General features: G+C 38.1%; 1 protein-coding gene across 8 annotated transcripts in view; it reads right to left on the reverse strand.

Moving 5' to 3' along the window:
• Nucleotides 1-19488, reverse strand: part of NCKAP5 (NCK associated protein 5) — a 380845-nt gene that overhangs the window by 88958 nt on the left and 272399 nt on the right. For all 8 annotated transcript variants that reach the window (XM_033064246.1, XM_033064245.1, XM_033064249.1 and 5 more), the window contains one exon: nt 4130-4198. In XM_033064246.1, coding sequence (XP_032920137.1) covers nt 4130-4198 — 69 coding nt within the window. The remainder of the gene's footprint in view (nt 1-4129; nt 4199-19488) is intronic.

The raw sequence follows: 19488 nt of genomic DNA on the forward strand, positions 1-19488 counted from the left end.
TTGAAGTGTGCACTAGTCACTCACAACAGCATAGCCTACAAAATGACTCCTACAGCTTTACATATTGTACAGAGGAGTGTAAATGGCATAATATTCCTACTGGGAAAAAAACCTGAGCCTGCTGATGCATATATGACAAATTTTCCAGTTTTTGAGTGAAGATAGGTATCTAAATGGAAGTGCCAGTGATCTATAGCTCCCATGGAACTCAGTAAGAAAGATATGCAACCAGGTTCTTTAGAAAAGTATGGCTATTTTTTTTCTATTATCTAGCAACTTGGCAAACTGTGTTTTTATAACCATTCAAGATTTTCAGGTCTGTATTTTTGGTATTCAGCAGGAACAGAGGTGGGAAGCCTTCAGTGAAATGTTCTGCAGTTACTAAAATTAATTTAGCACTCAATAAGTGGAATCATAGCCAAATGTTTGCATTTCAAATGAGGTTGCCATTCTACTCCTACAGCATATGGAAATAAGCTGCTAAACTCAACAATCAACTTGATTTTAACTTACAGGTATCAGGAGACACCATGGAATGAACAACATGAACCAGCTCCACAAAACTGATAGTCACAACTACCAAAAACTGTGGAAACTGTGATCATTGAAGATGATTCTGAGATGCAGAAAGTGTTAAAATGTGAAGTTCCCACCTATATGAGGCATAACTGTGGCTCAATCCCAGTAAAAAGCAGGCTGTAAAATTACTTGACCTGTGGTAACTGCAGTTAATCAAGGTGAAACAAGGAATAGAACAGAGCTGGCTGGTTCCTTGCCCTGCTGTTCTGCAGAAGGTGACACTCCTTGCTTTCACACTGCCTGCCTTTCCTTTGAACTTAATAATCAAGATCTTTAGGTGATGTTTCCTTTTCTGGATTGCAATAAAAGAGATAAAAGTTTTTTCCTTAGGCAATTATGTTTACAAATATATGTCATAAAGTGGTCTTAATAGAAAAGGTATAAAAGAATGAATCAAATAAAAGAGACCCTAATGCAGCATCTGTTATGCCTTTTACAAGTACTGAGATTTTACACAGCTGCCTTTAATGTATGATTCCATATGCACAAAGACATTTTCACTGCACTAAAATAAAAGATTTATCTTTTATTCAAATCTTAAAAACAGAATGCCTTTTTTTAAGATAACTGCATTTTTGATTAGTTAATTCTTAAAACATCAGCAAAAATATCAACTACCCCAAGTTGCATAATTTCCTGCATGTGAACGTGGTGAAGCTTTGACAGAAATCTCAGTTGGCTCAGTGATGTGAAGAACCATGACATTGCCACCTACCAATAAACTGACAGCTGAATTCCACAATAGGAAACTGGGATTAAGCATGTTAACCTCAAAGCCCAAAGGTACAGGAAGACACTCTTGGGTTTTGCATTAAATTTTTCAGCAACAGAAACACACATTTATGGAGTATGTCTGAAATTAAATAAGCTCTTTTCTTATTTATCAAGTACTGGAACATTTCAATGACACCTTTTTCCAAATACTGTTCCAAGTTTTTTACATTTGCACTTAAAAGATGAAAAATTATTTTAAGATGAGTGAATAATTGTTAAAATTCATAAAGGACTCTGCTCAACTTGACCCATATGCTTTTCAGATTTAATCTCTCTGAACATTTGAGTTTCACTGAATTTTACCATGAAAATTATTACAGAGCATGCATTTTTTATGTCACAGTTGCAGGCATTTGTGCAATATTAAATGTAGGGCATTATATGCATGAAGATACTATTTAAAATAACTGATTAAAAAGAAAAAAATAAGAAGAAAAAATAGAGAAAATAATGGCAAGCATTTAAAAACTCAGCTCTGGTATCTCTTTGCTACAGACAGACAGAGGCAAAATTAAAAAATTAAAATCATGGTTGTAGTAGGCACTCACATGTTTCAGTGGCAGCCTCAGCTGTCTCAGGTTTGGGTGTGATCACAGCCCTGTGTTCCCAGAACAGCTCTGTTCTCACTCCAAACCTGCCAGGTGCCCCTGAGGCAAAGTGGGGACTAAAGCACAGACAGATACACGGCTGCTCCTGAAATACAGCTGCTCCTAAAAACACTGAACAGGTTCTGAGAGCTAGACTAGGGAAGGGCTGAAGAAATTTTCACTTTCAAGAGGAGGGGCTGGTGTAAGATGAGTTATGAACAGAGCAACCATCAGACTTAAAGCCCCTAAGAAAATATTATTTCCAGTGAAAATATGTTAAAATTTTTATTTTTTTTTAAATTTATGGAAAGCATTTTATTTGCTTAAGATCTCCAGTAACAATCCCCATCTGGAAAGGACTTCTTGGTTATTAACTAAATTTCTTTCTCATCTCCTATTCTCTTCATTGTTACTAAAAAGAAAGAGGGTGAGAATGTGTGGTTTATTGTGCAGCTCCACCAAAGGAACGTGCTCAGGTGGATGCTGACCTGGGATTCCTGCAGAATTTGCAATTATCAAATATGGTTTTCTGGCCTCAGTCAGTGGCAACAACTTCCTCACCCCAGTGACCAAAGGCATTAGGTCCAAGCTTGTGTCAGCTGAAACAATGCTGGTTACAGTGCCTCTGCCAAAGCATTGTGAAAAGCACAAGCAAAGAATGAGATAAACAAAAAAAAAAACAGAACAGCCCAAACCCACAGGTGGTGAGAAGCACTTCCTCCTGAAAAAGTTGACACAGTGAGAGAAGATGGATACAGCTGTGATAATACAGAAGAACTGAAAACAGCTAACATAATGTTGAAGATAATATAATTCAGAGCATAGTTTGATTTAATTATATGATCTTTAAACTGAAACAGTGTGTGAAAAACAATCCTGGGTCAGAAATCCATCCTGTTACTGCAAACAGAATAAAAACATGTTTTCTGTCCTTATAATCTGCATGAAGTGAAAATGGACAGTTACAGTGCTTCACTCATTTCCAAAACTAATTACGTAAGCAGATTTTGTCCTAGACAATCAGAAAATAATTCTAAATCAGGCTTTGTAATTTAAACAGAAGTTACGAATTATATGGTAATTTCATCCTTATCACCGAGAGATCCATGCATGGTTTGAGTGTGCACTGAAAGAGTGACTCAGGCCACTGCAGATAAAGGCTCTGCTCCTACCCCAGAGCCACAGAACAGGCAGAGCATGGCCTGGGGGGAAGCAGTATCTGTAAATTCCCTGACAAAAATATGCCACAATGGCAAAAGAGAGGATTTGCACTAAAAATCTGCACTAAACTGGATATTTCTTGTACCAGAGCTGTATTGCTCAGGCTTCTAACACTTCAGCAAATGCCAATTAAAAATTTAAAATCTGGTGGGAAGACTGGAATTGTCCTCTGCCCTGGGTGGTTTGCTTGCTCACGCACTCTTTTCTCCAAGGTACAGCTGGGGTTCTTGTTTTGTTTGCATGTCAGCTAATTACTTATGCCACAGCACATCCTTATTATGGAATGGGTAAATGATTTCTAGCAAGCAACTCTTTGAGCCAATAAGGGCTTTAAAATGGCTTTAAACTCTGAGTCAAGTCGAAGAGCCTTATAGGAGGAAGCAGTGAGCAGCAGCACATGTGTGGAGAAAGCTCCATGCAGCAGGAGACAGGAGACACTTCTGGAATGCAGGCACTGCTGGAGTGCTCAGACAATAAGTGAGGGGTGAATTATATTCTAGCTGTAACTGGAAGCTCTGATCTAGAAAAAACAGCTTGAAAAGCTGTGTATGTAACCCTAGGGGGGAGCTGAGAGACTCAGTTCTGGGGTTAAGGAATGAATTACATGGAAAAGCTGAGGAATTCTTGGTGGGAGAAGCCACTGCCACACATGTTCCACTTTACAGAAAAGGAGTGCACAGCACCTGATAGGCCAATTATAATCTGCTCCTCCTAATGAAACAAACCAGTTCTATGTGTTGGTCACAGGGATATCAACTTTTCAGTGAAGAGCTGTGGTCCAAACAGGATTTACAGCAGAGGTCATGGAGGACAACACCTCTGACTGCCAGACACATGTTCTTGGAATTAATTAGAATGAGGTAATACAAAAATTGCAGAACAATGTCAACCTTCTAAGAGAAGGAGAGATTAATTTGTATTAATTTAATTATAGTAGCAGGTAAGAACAACCTTTTAATCTACCTTACCTCATCGAGACATCTTTCATACTGTTCTCTCTGATTTTCATTTTCCAGAGCCAGCGCTGAATTCTCTGCCTACAGTGAAATGGAATAAATAAGTAAATATGTAAATTTAGCACAGGATATCTTTCACCACATGACAATTCATAAAAGTCCTCAGGGGGCTTACTTTCTGTACTTCAAGATCCAGAATAAAATGCACCATACCATTTATTTTGCTGCAGGTTGGTGCTTTGAGTAAAACCAGAAGTGACATTCATTTATGAGATTATTCACAGCCTGCATTACAATTTAGAACAATATCATGGCAGATATTCCACGTATGTCCACCCTCTCACCTTGTCAGATGCAATAGAGCTGGCAATGAAACACTATAAAATATATTGACATTCTCTTCCTCTTCTGTTTAGAGGGAACTTGCTACCTGAGAGCTGGGACACAAACAGAGGCAGCCACTATCATTACCCACTGCAGGGAAACAAAAGCCAGCTTTTGTTGTAATGTAAACTTTTAACTGTGGCAGCCCCTCTCAAGCCTGGTTTCTGCAGTGGGGAACCCCACATGCACAGGTCATTCTACAGCTAATTGAATTATTACATCCTTTAACTGACCCTGATAAATTTAATAGTCTTTACTTAGAAAACAATCAGATTATTTCAAGAGTGAGATGTATTTTCCTACATCTGAATGTAGTCTTGAAGCCAGAACTTTTTTCTCCCACATCTGTAATTTTAAATATGATAAAAATTCCTGTACAATAGAGCCTTTCATCTCTCTTTAGTTTTCATTACGCTCATATTTCTGCATAGTGAAAAAAAATAGCTTAAAATGTGCTTAAAAATAGCACAATCTTGTAAGTAAATCACAGTAAATTAAAGTATTTTTCTATATATATCTATATTGGCTTTAGGAATTCTCACAGTATGGAAAAAGGAAAATCTTCAAAGTGTGATGCAGTTTCATCAGAGCAAGTTTCAACTAGTCTTCTCATAAAGACTGAGAAACTAAAACAATATCTATAAAAATCTGTGAGTTAAAACTGGCTCTAGAAATCTCTCTGCCTCCCATGCATAACTTCCCAACACGTAACCATAACACCAAAATCAATATATTCTCATAATTACAACTATTATGCAATTTCCAGTACTTGCATTCCTTTAACCTTCTGTCAACCTATAAAACTTAAATAAGTGCTGCTTCAAAGGAACTGTGGTTACACAAAACAACAGTGATAAATATAGTTAACATTTTTAGTTTTAGAGGAAAATTAGTGTCATGTGCTCTATGCTGTGAAAGATGCCTCTTCTTTGTCAAAAAAGTCATTGAATCAACAAAATAGGAATCCCAAAGTCTATTAAATTGATTCATTAATAAAAATTTTAAATTCAGCTGAATCAAAAGTAAGGCTAGTAAGCAGAATCAAATGTACACTATTATCCAGCATCTTGAAAGAGATTGAAGAGTAAAAGTGTGGTAAGAAACGAGGGCATATAGAGTTTACTTATTTAAAAGTCTGAATAAGCAAGTGTACAGAATCTGTGCTTTATCTCCAGGGTACAATTAAAGCCAGCAAAGGTGGTAAGATGCTCTGCATCATATTTTCACAATGTCACCTATGAATGGGTTCAACATATGGCTATAAAAAGTCTATGGGTGATCCAGCAGAGAGCACTGTGAGATGAGGCAGCAAAAAGTGCCAGATGCAAAAGTAGCAAAGCAGAAGAAGAAGCTGCAAAAGCAGCAGTAAGAAATCAGAAGCTGGAGGGTAAATAGTCCTCCAGACTGAAGAGGCCATAGTTTGCTTTTACAGACATGTTCTTGCAGATTGATTGATAAAATAAAGAGATTTTTGCTACATAAAAATATTCCTGAGTTAAGGATTTTTAGATGTTTTCTCTATGAATATTCCCCTGTAACGCCATCCCAAAAAAATTCTTCCTGTTTTAAAGCAATCAATAAAGGATTAGTCTGTAGAGACTTCCACTCACACATATTGATACACTAATGGGTTTTGGTTTTAATTTTCATTTTTATTAAGATAAAAATACATTGTATGATTTTATCCTAAAACAGTTTGGGTAGACCTGCAACAGAAATGTGTGTAAGAACTACAGCACACACCTGCACTATATGAAATACACAGAGAGCTGCCCATGCTTCTCTTACTCCATGTTTTGGGATGCTGTTAAATGGAATACTAAATCTTTCTGGATCTGTTCACTGGATCTCTGATTTCAGCAAGCTATTCCATTACAAACAACTACCAAAATTAGGAAATCTAAATCTGACAGCATTATAAACAAATGCTACATTTCAACTCTTATCAATCCACAGTGGAAACATCTGTATCATAAAATCTATTTTCACACCACTGGTTTTAAAATCGTAGTGAGAGGATGTAATGCAGTCAATGTTAGCTTGACTTTTGTGCTTCTTGATTGCCAAGCAAATCATGCCTATTTATTCGGCATTTTTGTAATGAGGACTTGACTAGAAGGGAACACTTGACTGACTTTGCTTTAAAATCTCTGCCAGTTCCCACAACATGGGGAAACCAGTACTTGATATATTAAATCACTCTACAGTGCAACCAAATGCTTGATAATAATCCTCATTCCCCCAAAAGTATTCATTTGGAAAATTTGTAATAGCACTTACAGTCTCAAAACCCTGCCTCCTAATCCAAACCTTCATTTATTTAACAGAAATCACTGGGTTTTGATGCTATTGTGAGACTGTTCAATTTTTGCTCCAAAGGATCTGCCTTCTTCTCATATTGTATATTCTGGGCATCCTTTGCCAGTTAAGCAGAGTTCATCTCCTCGAAGGAAACTGCTATTAAATTTCCATTTTTATTTTCAGACCACACTTAGAGAAGGCTAAGCTGCAGGAAGAAGTCCCCCTCTCTGCTCACAGCTCGAAAGCTTTTGCACCCTTGCAGGCTGGCAGGGGCAGTGACAGTTCTGACCCCAATGCAGCCATGAATCCCATCCATGAATGACAGGGAACTGTGCAGGGAAAACTGAGCTTGCTGAGAACAAGCAACTGAGAGTCCTGAGAGCAGCACTTTCTGATACATCCACTGATTTCTGATTTCTATAGTAATTCCTTTTAGGCACAGCTGTCCTCTAGGAATTTATGTATATTTTATGTCACACATAGAAGTGAACAATCATTCTCTGTCCCCAGCTTTACTAACAATGAATGCAGCCCAGCACACATGAACTCTCAGTGCCTGCCACCAGCACCTCAGGCACAAACATAATTTCTTGGGGGGACAGCTCACAGAGTACAGCAGCATTCAGTCAGCCAAAGGTAACCATGGCACAACTTACCACTAAATGAAACATCAGTACATGCTGCTGCTTTTGTCCAGATTCAAGGATCCTAAAATGTCAAAATAGACATAGTGCCTCACAATTCTGGTTTGGGAGAGGGTATTTTGCACTAGATTCTCTCCCAACATTGGAAAATTTAAAGGTGGCTTGGATAATGCTAAGCAGCCTCCAGCTCCCTGAATTAGAGACAACATGGTCCTGAATTATGAGATGGAGTTTGAAAGGTACAACTTTGGACTGCTTTAACAAAACAGGCTGCCTTGAATTGATACCACTGCTAATATATAGTCATTATAAGAGACTTTCACAACTGATTTTAATTCCTTCTTCAGGATGAAAAACAGCCCTGGAAATGATAAAAATTCTTTGAGTCAGCTAATAGCTTTCTCTCTCTCCCAAAGACATTTTCTCCTGCGGGGCAGCTGTTTCCACAGTTTCAAAGTTAATAAAAGCCTACACACCTGATGCTTCAACAGAAGCTTTTATAATGACAACAAAATTAATTAAAACATTGCATTTTCTACTAGAATGGATGAATAAAAGAGAAGTATGACTAAAAGAGAATTATGTGCAAGATAGTTTCCTTACTCAAGCTTTGTCTCAGAGTTGAGACAAAAGGATGGGAGGGAGAAGAAAGAAGAAAGCAGGGAGTGATATGCATTTTGCACTAAGGGAAGAGGAGATCATAGAACCACAGGCTGGTTTGGATCAGAAAGGACCTTTAAAGATCATCTAGTCATGGGCAGGAGATGAAGGTCTAAAGGTTGGACATCTAGTTAGCAGCTCAGCATGCTCTGAAGGTATCATCAATAAAGGTCAAGGGGAACAAAGTTATGACAGTGAACTTTAAAATCCCTGTCAGAATTCTACCCCACTGTTACCATGTGCACTCCTTTGTTATTCACACTAAACTGTTTGTCCATTTACAGAAAGCTTTATTGATTTACACAGACATTCATTTGTCATGCCCAGTGCAGTGTATTAAGAGCTGTCCAAGCACTTCAAATGTACTCAGCATTTTTTTTCCCTGCTTTCAGCCTCTGATTTTGTATACTTCTGTGGTCACAGCTTCCTACAGCATGAGAGGTCAAACCCTGTTGTTGGCAAAGTAAGAAGTGATGCTGTTGCATTTTTTCCTTAGGTCCTTGCAGCACTTTTGGTAAGCTGCTGCTCTAGGAAGAGTTTACCACTTGAACCACCTCTCTGTCTTTGGTCACAGGGAACTTTTTGCATGGTGCTGTCCCTGCTATGCAGAAAATTTGTCCTTTGAAAGACTAATCCAACAAATTGTCAGAGAAAAGTTTAACACCATACTTATGCTGGTCAGAAGAGCTGAAAATTACATTTGTGCTTTTAAATCAATGTAATTGTAGCAACAAAAGCCTTAATTTAATTCTAGCACTATAACAGCATTTCCACTGGCCATTTTCCAGTCCCTTTTATATTAGTAAAGACAGCTCTTTTCTAGGAGTAAAATGGGAGCTTCACCTCAAGGCCACCTGTCAACATTTGGATGTTTCCACCTTGTCCTTTACACTCTTCCCACAACAGATCAAAGCCTGGGCATCCATGGAGCATCTCCCTGCTGAACAGCTCTGCTCCCTGGCCCTACATCCCCAGGACACTGAGACTGGGGAGTTCTACCTACTGATTAAATAATCAGGGAATTTAGTGGAATAATAATTAACTTCCTCTGGATCATGGAGATGGGAGTAAAAAACCCAAAAATCAAAAAGAAAAAATTAGTGATATGATGACAGCCAGGCTTCTCACCCTTGCTTCAAAACACTTAGCCTTTCCAGCAGCATCATTTTCTGTTTTATTTTTTAATAGCCTGTTATATTTAACCCCACTTAAAACATTTGACATATTTTATCTGAAATACTCAGCTGGTGTTTAATTCCCATTCACTTAAAACTCGGCATGGAAGTAATACATATGTGATATTAAATAATAAAACACAGAACCATACCAGTGTCAATTATAGTTCTGTCTATAAAAAGGCCACATTAAACCTTATTGGGCAGCACTAGTGGGGATCATTCTTGCAATTCACAACTTCAACAATGTTTTTTTTTAATTCTTTGCCATTACAAAACTATAGTAATTTCACGATTATAAGCCGCACCATTTTGACTAAAATTTTGGTCCAAACCTGGAAGTGCAGTTTATAATCAGGTGTGGCTTATATATGGACAAAGAATGAAAAGTTGCAGTTTTAGTTTGGAGGACAGGTGTCTGCTGAGAAAGGCAGGAACTTCCCTTTGAAATGGAGAATACAAACCCCCTCCCTCCAAGTTATTATAATTTTGAAATCGAGGGGCTTTCAGGAAAAGATATGGAAATTAGGAATAACAGTTCTTTACTAGGGAAATTAAAATAGAAATACAGTACTACAAAGAACAAACCCCAAACCCTGACAAAGTCAGAGTACAACCTGACACCCGTCAGGCAGGGTGTTGGCAGCAGTCCCATTCCATGGTGGCTGCATCCTCCTGCAGTGACAGATGTGGCTCAGTTGGAGCAGTGCTCCTGTACAAGGTGCAGTTTCCCTCCGGAGTTCCAGTGGTGATGTGGAGAAATCCGGTTTTCCTCTGGAGTCCAGTGGAGAAAGGGGCTTCCTTAGTGTCCCAAAACCTCTGTTTTTATCTTGGTAAGAAATGTTGGGCTCTTCCCCCTGGCTGGAGCAACTTCCAGTGGGATGCAGTAATTTTATCAGTCCCACAGTGGGACTCAATGGCCATGAGCAGAAAATGACTGGCTGGAGGAAGGATGGGTTGTGAAAAGATAAAGAACACTGCCCTGCCTGGTTTCAATGGATGGTCCATTAGCAGAATATCTGGCATTGAGATAAGGATCACTGTCCTCACCCTCAAGAGATGGTGATAGAACAGATACCTTTTATCACACTCTGTATTGTAACTCAAGACAGCTGCCAACACCTGGACGTGCGGCTTATAATCAGGTGCGGCTCATAATCGTGAAATTACTGTAATTAAATCTCAAAAGCAGTCTATCTCCCCGGACATGCTCTGCTGTAGCTGTGCTACCCCTGGGTTTGTAACTCACAGAGGGCAGTACAACCTTCTAATATATGCCAGAAATCAGTAGATATTTATTCAACATCAGGAAACCAACATAACCACTTAAGGTTACAAAAACCCTTGGGTTTAAAAGTTGCAAACAAAAAGCAGCCCAAGGTCTGTGCAGCTTCTTATGATGCCTCACCAATTACTGATGAGCAGATTCATGTATTTAAACATGAATTTACAGCAGAAATTATGTAACAGTTTTAAAATTAGTGTTGATTTCATGCTGTCAAAGATCAGAACACAGAACTTGCTCATTTATCTGCAGATTTGTAGCAGTTTGCAGGGAGGGACTCCCACCCACAGTCCTGGGTGGGGCTCATAACCACAGAGAGCTTTTCCTGTCTGCTGAGCATTTCCCAGGTCACACAAGACAAAACAATGGGTGTCCAACCTAAACGAGGACAGCTCCCTTTGGAAATTTGAATTTATTCCTCTAAATCTACTTATATTGGATGAATGCACAAACTTCAGGAGCCAAATCCAACAAACCAGAACCAAATGAGATTAATATACTGCTGATGAAAAATTACTCTAAAAATGTTCTAAAAATGACTAAAAATGTTCTAAAACGTTCTACAAATTACTAAAGCAAACCTCTTATTCCTGGGAATTCCTCTGTGAAATACCTTTTTTTTTTTTCCTCTCAGAATTTGGGGCTGGCCAAGAATGGCAATATTAGCCTTTTTTTTTTTTTCTCCTAACTCTAAAGTAGTTAAGAATGACAAGCCTTTAAAACTCAACATTTTCCCTTCTGATACCACAGAAATGTTTGGAGTTGACATTTTAAGAAGGTTAGGAATAGATCTAGCAAAACAGACTGCATTATAAGCACAGGTTTGTCTTCAAGCAAATAATCACCCAGGCTACAACTAACAGATATATCAATAATAGAGTTGTATGTTTACCTGCATGCAAATTGTAGAAAACAGCAAATTCTACCAGTATTTACAGAGATAATAATAGACTCTCAACATTTCCATTGGTAAAGCACTGGCAATACAGGCCTTTGTACAAATGGGTTAAAATTATGAACGATGCCTTTTTTTCCCAAAAAAAAACTCTTCCAAATGATCCCATATAAATTTTTTTCTTTTTGAGCATGAGGAGTAAAAGAGATCTGAAGAGGCAGAGACAGTCAGCATATGACTGAATTTTCTGAAGTTAAAGACATGGTCTGTATAACACATCTACACTTGATAAAGCATAGAAGTACAAGCACGGGGAGCCAAAAGCCCCATCAGGATTCCCATCCCATTCTTTTTTCCCCTCCTTCTTGTTTTAAGTGATTTGTTCCCTTATGGAATTGCTCTCCTTAAGAACTGAGAGCATTTCACTCTGACAGACTTACTGTGCTTCACTATGCAATATTCACAGGCAGTTATTTCTTCTATGCAAGAAATAAAAATCCCTGGTCCATGAAAAAAGGTCTGAGATCCTGAAATTACAAGTCAAACTAAGATTCCTACAATTAACACAATCAAAGGCAAGTGGTGAGGAGTTGATTAATCCAAAATGGCATTTTGTGTTTAATATCTACTTGTATGTGACACATATCTAAGCATTGAAAACTGTCATAGGAGCCAATCACATCAGATTTGGTCAGCTGCATTTGTTTCAATTTTTCCTGCCAAGGGAAATTCTAAGTTTTGAAATAGTAATTATTTGAAATTAGTAAAGAATAGTTGAAAACCATCTATAAACCCAGCAGTGAAGCTCAATAAAAAATTTATGGTGCAGTAATTTTCAGATGAAATATTTGCTTTGCAAGGAAGCATTTTGGAGAAGACTTTTGTCAAATTTAGGAGTGACATTGAAACCAATAGCTAAATTTTGGCTTTGAATCCTTCTGATATTATGTATATGGCAACCACTTAAAAAAAAAAGAAAGTTTTTAAAAGGTAGTTTTTTATTTTTATTTTCTTTTTTTTTTTTTTTTAATTTCAGATCTTGAGAAAAACTCATGTATTTGAAGACAGTTTTCAAGCAAAAAGGGAGGCCACTTCAGAATTTACTGTAAATGAGTTATCCTTCAAAGCTGGGCAATTTTGACCATGAGCTCACTGACACTGTGACAGTTTTGTACTTGCTGTGATTCCATTATCCACACCTGAGCAGCACTCAAAGCTTCAAGGTTCATCTAATGGGGAGGTTGAAAAGAATAGGGCATTTCAGATCTGTGTATGAAAATTAATGTTTGGACCACTTTATCCCAGCAGAAAACACTTCTTATTGAACCCCTCTTGTCTCTGAGACATTCAGAGAAAATATGGAAATACTACTGCTGATTCTTGGGAAGTGAAAATGGAAAAGGAAGACCAAGGGACAAACTGCCTTCACAGGTACAAAACCTTGAAAATAAGTATCAGGAAGACAAGGATTATCTTAAGTATATTTAGGATTTTTTTTTTTTTTTTAATTTCTAGAACGCCTATCTATAAAGAGCAGCTTTAAAGTAGTTTTTCTATGATTTTTTTTTCTAATAACATCGGACTGAAAATAAAATATAATTTCACAGGTCAGTGCAAAAAAAATTGCTTTAATGCTGTAACTGGTGCTTCCAGGCTGCCCAGTGCACCTGAACCAAAGGGCTGCTATTAAATTATAGTAAACAGTAAAAAATTTGGAGCTCAATTTGGCACCACCTTCAAGGAACACCAACACCAACCTCCTCTTCACTCACCCATTCCACTCCCCCAAGGAAATTACACAACTGATTTTGCTCATGGGGGCTGATGATAGAAACAAAATATTCAGACTTTACTGCCTTCCTGCTTTTTGTGCCCTCATTTAATGTACAACCTACAACACAAATGTATCCCACACCCTGTTATTTTGGATCTCACTGGATAGTAAAACAACAGATGTTTTGCTCTGACCTCAGAGAAAGTGGATGCTGAATATTTATCAAGAAATATTTTTTCCCAATTATTTATCCTAATTCAAACAAAAGTAATTATGAAATAGAATTATTTAAACTGACAGTCTGGAAAACACTGCTTCCATACACTTGAATGTCACATTCACTGGTGGGGTGATGGGAAATTCATACCAGTTCTCTGCTATGCAAGTGAGAAAATAATTTGGTTTTCTTTTTCCTTTTCCAAAGAAACATGTATGAGTTTTTCTGAAATGGAAAAAGTAAAACATACAACTGGTTTTCCACTTTAAGAAATGTCCCTTGAGCTTTCTTTAATTTGAATTCCGAGAAAAAGAATGACTTTTCTTTGTTGTACTATGCAATAGATTTAAAAATTATGTGATGCTGTAATTGATATTGCCACAAAGCATTTTTAAACATAATAAAATATGAAATATATTCTTTTCCTCCTCCTATGTGGAATCATTTTACTGTTCCTTTAAAGACTTCAAGTTAAAAGCTTTCACCACAATAAGCTATTAATGTCACCTGTTTCACAGTTCACAACATAAATTTATAACAAGTTTTCCTGTTTTAACTACATGGGAGCACTCAGTTATTCCTGAAGGCAAAGTTTCCTGCAATTCCACTCTCTCCATCAGAAGTCACCCATAAGTCAGCCTCCCCAGGTATTTCAGAATTAACTTCTCTGGATGGCTTCAGTGATTTCTGTCCCTCCCAGCCAAGGAGCTGTGAAGCCAAGTGGAGCAGGACAGGGATTGGTGCTGTGTTATGGAGAGCATCAAATGCCACATAACGTGCAGCAATTGTTTTGTAGCCACCAGCCAGCTCCTAACAACGAATCACAAAATTACTGCTCATTTCTTGCTGGCTGAAATGAAACTCTATTTGCAAACATCACTCTGTTTCTCCTGAGAGCTTTGAACATTTTTCTCTTTTGTACTTCAGGCAATGCTCCTTGCTCCACACAGAAACATGTGTGGCTTCTGCACTGACATTTGTTAAATTGAAAGTTCTGATTTATTCCATTTTTAATCTTCTAGAGTGAATTTGCAGACTAATTGCATTTGATCCAGAAGAACAACAGCCCAGGCCTCAAATTCTGTCTTTTAAAAGATTCAGCATATTAGAGGTTTTTTCAGCATATTAGAGGTTTTTTTCATCGTTTTTTCTGCCCTGTGCAGACTGTGCTCTCTTAGAGAAGATGGGATAAGGATCTCATGGAAACTGTCTGATGTGGCAGCATCTGACTAGGATCACAAATGGAAATGTCTCCTACTGAGCTGGCTGACATCAGGTCCATCCACATTGGCTTTTTGGCTTGGATGGGCTGTGAGTGTCCTCATCTCCAGGGATTTTTCTGATCATCACTGACCAGGCTGCAGCTCACACTGTGGGGTGGCCTTGGATCCAATCCTGAGATTCTCTTACAGGAGATGGGAAGAGGAGCTCCAGCTACTTCTGGGCTTACCTGCAGTCAGAGTGACTCCCCAAAATGTACAGAGCACAGGTCTGAGGATCTGCTCCAGTTGCACTACTCCCAAGGCAAACACACAATTACAACTGGATATCGTCCAACATTAATAGGGAAGCCCTAAGGAAGTCAACTGCCAGGACAAAAATGTATCCCACAACCCCAAAATAAAAAGAGAGGCCTGTTGGGAACTTCTTCCTCCACTCAAAAGAGATGTGCCAGACGAATTTTTCTACCTGGGTGTTTTTCTAGCTTTGTATATTATGAAAACAGAAAATAAAAACCTGTACAGAAATATATACATTCAAGTCAGCTACATGGAAAGCAAATTCTATTGCAATTGTATATTAGTAAATTCCACTGTGTTATATGAAACTCTTTCTCAATTATTAACTTTACTCTTCAGCATATAAAATTTGTCTCAGATTTTGTTCTTCAAACTGTGTTCTAGGAGGTCCAAGAAATGCCTTAGACCACAATTTTGGGAGAATGTGGCAAATCAGAAGTTCTTAAAAAAACAAGGTTTGGCTGAAAATCAGTCCCATATGGCACATACTTCAGGTCAAAGTTGATGGGATTCAGTGGTGCCCCAGTCAGAAGCTCAGGCATGAAAAGCAGCAGCAGCAGCCCAGCCCTAATCTGCAGAATGAGCCAAATTCACACCACACATAATTAAACACAGCTCAAGTGCAGCCACTGGAACTGCACCCACCTTCACATGTCTAAATGTGATAGCCAAATATAATAACACCAGTATCAAAGATGAGGAAATGTTGCTGTGATCTTATTCCAAACTCCCATTCAAGAGCAGGATCACTGATTAATCAACTGGCCTAAAGGGAAAATGCAGAGAAAAGAAGAAAAATAAATCCAAGTATGAAATACTATGCAATGTCACATATACCTAAAGCTGATCACATTACTGCTCTGTCAGATTGGCCTGCAATTGGGAAATATTCCTGCCTGGCAGATGTCACCAGTGATCCAAATCACTTGCTCAAAAAGAGGAGAAATTCTCATCTCTTATTTCTATTCAATGTCTCTGTGAAAAATACAGGTTTTGCCTAATACTAGCAAAGTTCTTTTTTACAATGAACTAAGAATACCTATTTTTACTCCTCTAAATGGGTAAAATCTTGAATAGTTACCCTGGGGTCACTGCAAAGGGCAAAATATTTGAGAAAAAGAATATAAAGACAAGCATCACTGGAATGGAAAGAAACCTACATTGTGCCACAGCAAGAGGAGGAGACAAAACTGTTTCCTTAAAAGTGAAGTTATGTCATCAACACTATCTGCAAAGATCTGCTAAAGCTGGCTCAGGTTGCTCATGCTTTCCTCTACTGGGGCCAATTCTCTGCTTCTCAAGAAGATCTCATTAGCTCAAATGAAAGCAGCTCCACTGCTTCTGCTACCTGAACTACTTTGCATGGCAGGGCATTATATAAAAAGATGATGCTGTTTATAAAGTTTGCAACAGAGCCTTTTTCTCTGTTTCACACCTCCTACCTTAATAGAATCAAATTTATGCATGTATGTGTGTAACAGTAATCTCTGCACAGCACTGGGGAGACACTGCAATGTCTAACAAAATCCTTTTTATGAGATACAGATCAGACTTAAGTTACAGAAAGAGCGCTCATTGTTATTTAACAAAAAGAATATTATAATGGTCATTATTGGTAGCAGCAGCTAAAGTATAATAACATCAAATAGGACTGAAGGAAATTACCAAGGAGGATGCAATAGACTTTTCTCTGACATGTCGAAGGTCTGAGTAGGAAAACTCCATAAGGCACAAAAGATGAAAAAGGAGGAGCTATTGGAGGCAGTGAAGGAGAAACTTCAGCTGTTTCAGCCCCATGACCTCCTCACTGAGAAGCCTCCACTCATTTCCAGATCACCATTAACTGCTAAGAGAAATGCTGACCAGGTCTTGCAGCAGGACAGACACAATAGAAGAATATACTTTAATTTCTGTTTAAACACACAGCAGTCTCACATGATGCACAACCCTCTCATCCATTTCTCAGCTGATCTGAAACTGTTGCTGCAACAACTTTAAAGAGGATTTTGTCAAGCAAAGTGGTCAATGTGTAAGCATTTAGAGTTTAATGAAAAGCTGAATGAAAAATACAGGTCTTACTTGCTTCTTTTATTGAAAATAACTTTTTCCTGAAGAACTTAAACCTTAAGACCCAGAACATTTAAAATCAGAAGGGTTTTTCTGGAGGAACAGACCATTTGACTGAAGACAAAAAAAAAACCCCTGCAGGCTTATTAAAGGAAAACAGCTGTAATCACCAATTGAGCACATCCAAATAATTCCCACGTCTTGGCCATGTCTGAGTACACACTACCCAGAAGAGGAATAGGAAAGCCATGAATCACCAAGATGAATGAGCACTGTCACCACACGTGATGGAAGGCCAGCAGGGATCCCAGCTACTCCTGCAGGAAGGGAAGAAGCTCTGCCCTCTAGATGGCATTATGTGCCTGTAGATCCCAGCAGGAGCCCTGCAAGGTAACCACATCTCCACCTGCACAGGAAACATGGCCAGAGGTCAGCAAGACCAGCTGGCAGCTCCTGGTCTGGGTGGGAAGTGAACATTCCTGAAGGGCAGAGCAGGGGCACAGACCTGTTTTTTCCATGTGGGAAGCACAGGAATGGTGCTCAGCCTAAGGTGAAAAAAAATGCAGGATCTGACCCCATATGGGGAAAGGCAATTTAACTGGAAGGGGTGAAAATGTATAATAAAAATCAAAAACAAATAGAAAAAAATATTGTCCTTATGAATAAACAAAACTCTCCTTGAAACTCAATAGCTTCTGGATCAGACAACTGTACACTAAAATGTGCATGCAGCTATCCACATGTGGCTATAATGCATCCATGTGTAGCTTTTTTTACTATACACTGAAATTTAACACTTAGTGATAATCAGGTATCTACAGAACCATCAGCAAAAATCAGTTTTATGCATAATGGACCAATGTCAGACTATTCCACATTTGATTTATCTATACTCTCTATATATTTAGAAGTAATCTTAAAATCTGTGCTTGTCACTGTGACAGATTAAGCAGACTTAAAAATATTCATTTGGGTATTTTCTGCTGTGGACTATCAAATTAGCTGCACAGTAAAGTCAGTGAATACCCAATTTCAAGAGTATGTTAATCATACAGATTTCACATGTGTAGTTGAGCATTTCCCAACACAGGAGTCAACCCTTACAGGCTGGAATTCAGCACAGTGCCCCTAATTCCAGTGTATGAGTGTAAATATACCTGCCCAGAATCCCTTCTATAATCTCCAATGCTGTATTTCTATGAGAAGAACAAAAAAGAAATCAAGAAAAAGTGCATCATGATGAGACATCAATACTGTTGCAGCATTTTCAAGGTTAGTAAGGAGAAATTAAAAGAGAAATTATTTTACTATGTGGTAAGTAAAGAGTTGTAAGGGATTCAGCTGAAGTAAATTAATTGGTATTTTCTATGCAGCCAGTGGAGAACATCCATAGAATACTAGGAATTTTAAAATAGTATCAGTTTGAAATGAAGTGCAACTATTTATTTAGTTTATGAACTGTAGAACTGTCATTACTGTCAGCCAAATTGCATGCATTAGTATGCAAATTAAAAATATAGGGCATGAGTCTAAAATTCTCTGTCACATAGAAGCTTTCCTCTGAAACAAGTGCCACTGTGAGTAATGAGCAGGCTCACAGAAAGGGCTTGTGCAGAGCCAGGCCCAGAGTGCACAGCTGAGAGAAACTATTGAAAAAACTACTGAGTCTCACTCTGCAGTGATGGATGTGTGGGGATAAACACAGACACCTAGATCTATAACACAGTGTTGGAAAATCTCATTCCATTGCACGGGGAGAGTGGATTCTCAATTACCACATGCCTGATTGCTAAAAAAGGGAAGTTACATTAACTGCTGGTTATCTGCAAGAAGGCACCACTCTTGGAAAGAAGGGCACTGAAAAACTGTCATTAGATTATAAAAGGCAGACAGAAATAGATTCCTTCACTTCAACCTAGCAAGGACTGTGTGCAGAATACAGTTAACATTCATTACAATAGAGAAAATCTGACAGGTTTAATAAAACCGAGATGATTTTCCTTGACTTCTGTGACTTACCTTTTCTTCACTGACTACACCTATTCCTCAGATCCTTCTGGCACCAAATCATTATTCTTGTGGCCATATTCAATACTCTGAACTATTTAAAGCCTGTTGTTATGTCAGCCAGCTAAGTACCACAGGGTTTTCTCTGTGGTAGACAGCTGTAACAAAAAATCCATTGGACTGGAACTTGGAAAATCCTAGGAAAAAATAATTTATAACCTGTTTTTTACAAAAACTATATGTAATTTCATTTGGTTGTGGTAAAATAAACATTAAATGCTTATCTATGTTCTCATTTTTTTTCAATAAAATTTCCAGATCTGAAAATACTGTCTTGAGGATTCTATAGTATACCTATAATTTTACAACCGCATGCTCCAAAACTTAGGAAAAAATTACCACTGCAGGTGAACTAAAGGATATGCTAAACAATACCCTGCCT

This window comes from Catharus ustulatus, chromosome 7 (genome assembly GCF_009819885.2).
Source record: "Catharus ustulatus isolate bCatUst1 chromosome 7, bCatUst1.pri.v2, whole genome shotgun sequence".
NCBI lineage: Eukaryota > Metazoa > Chordata > Aves > Passeriformes > Turdidae > Catharus > Catharus ustulatus.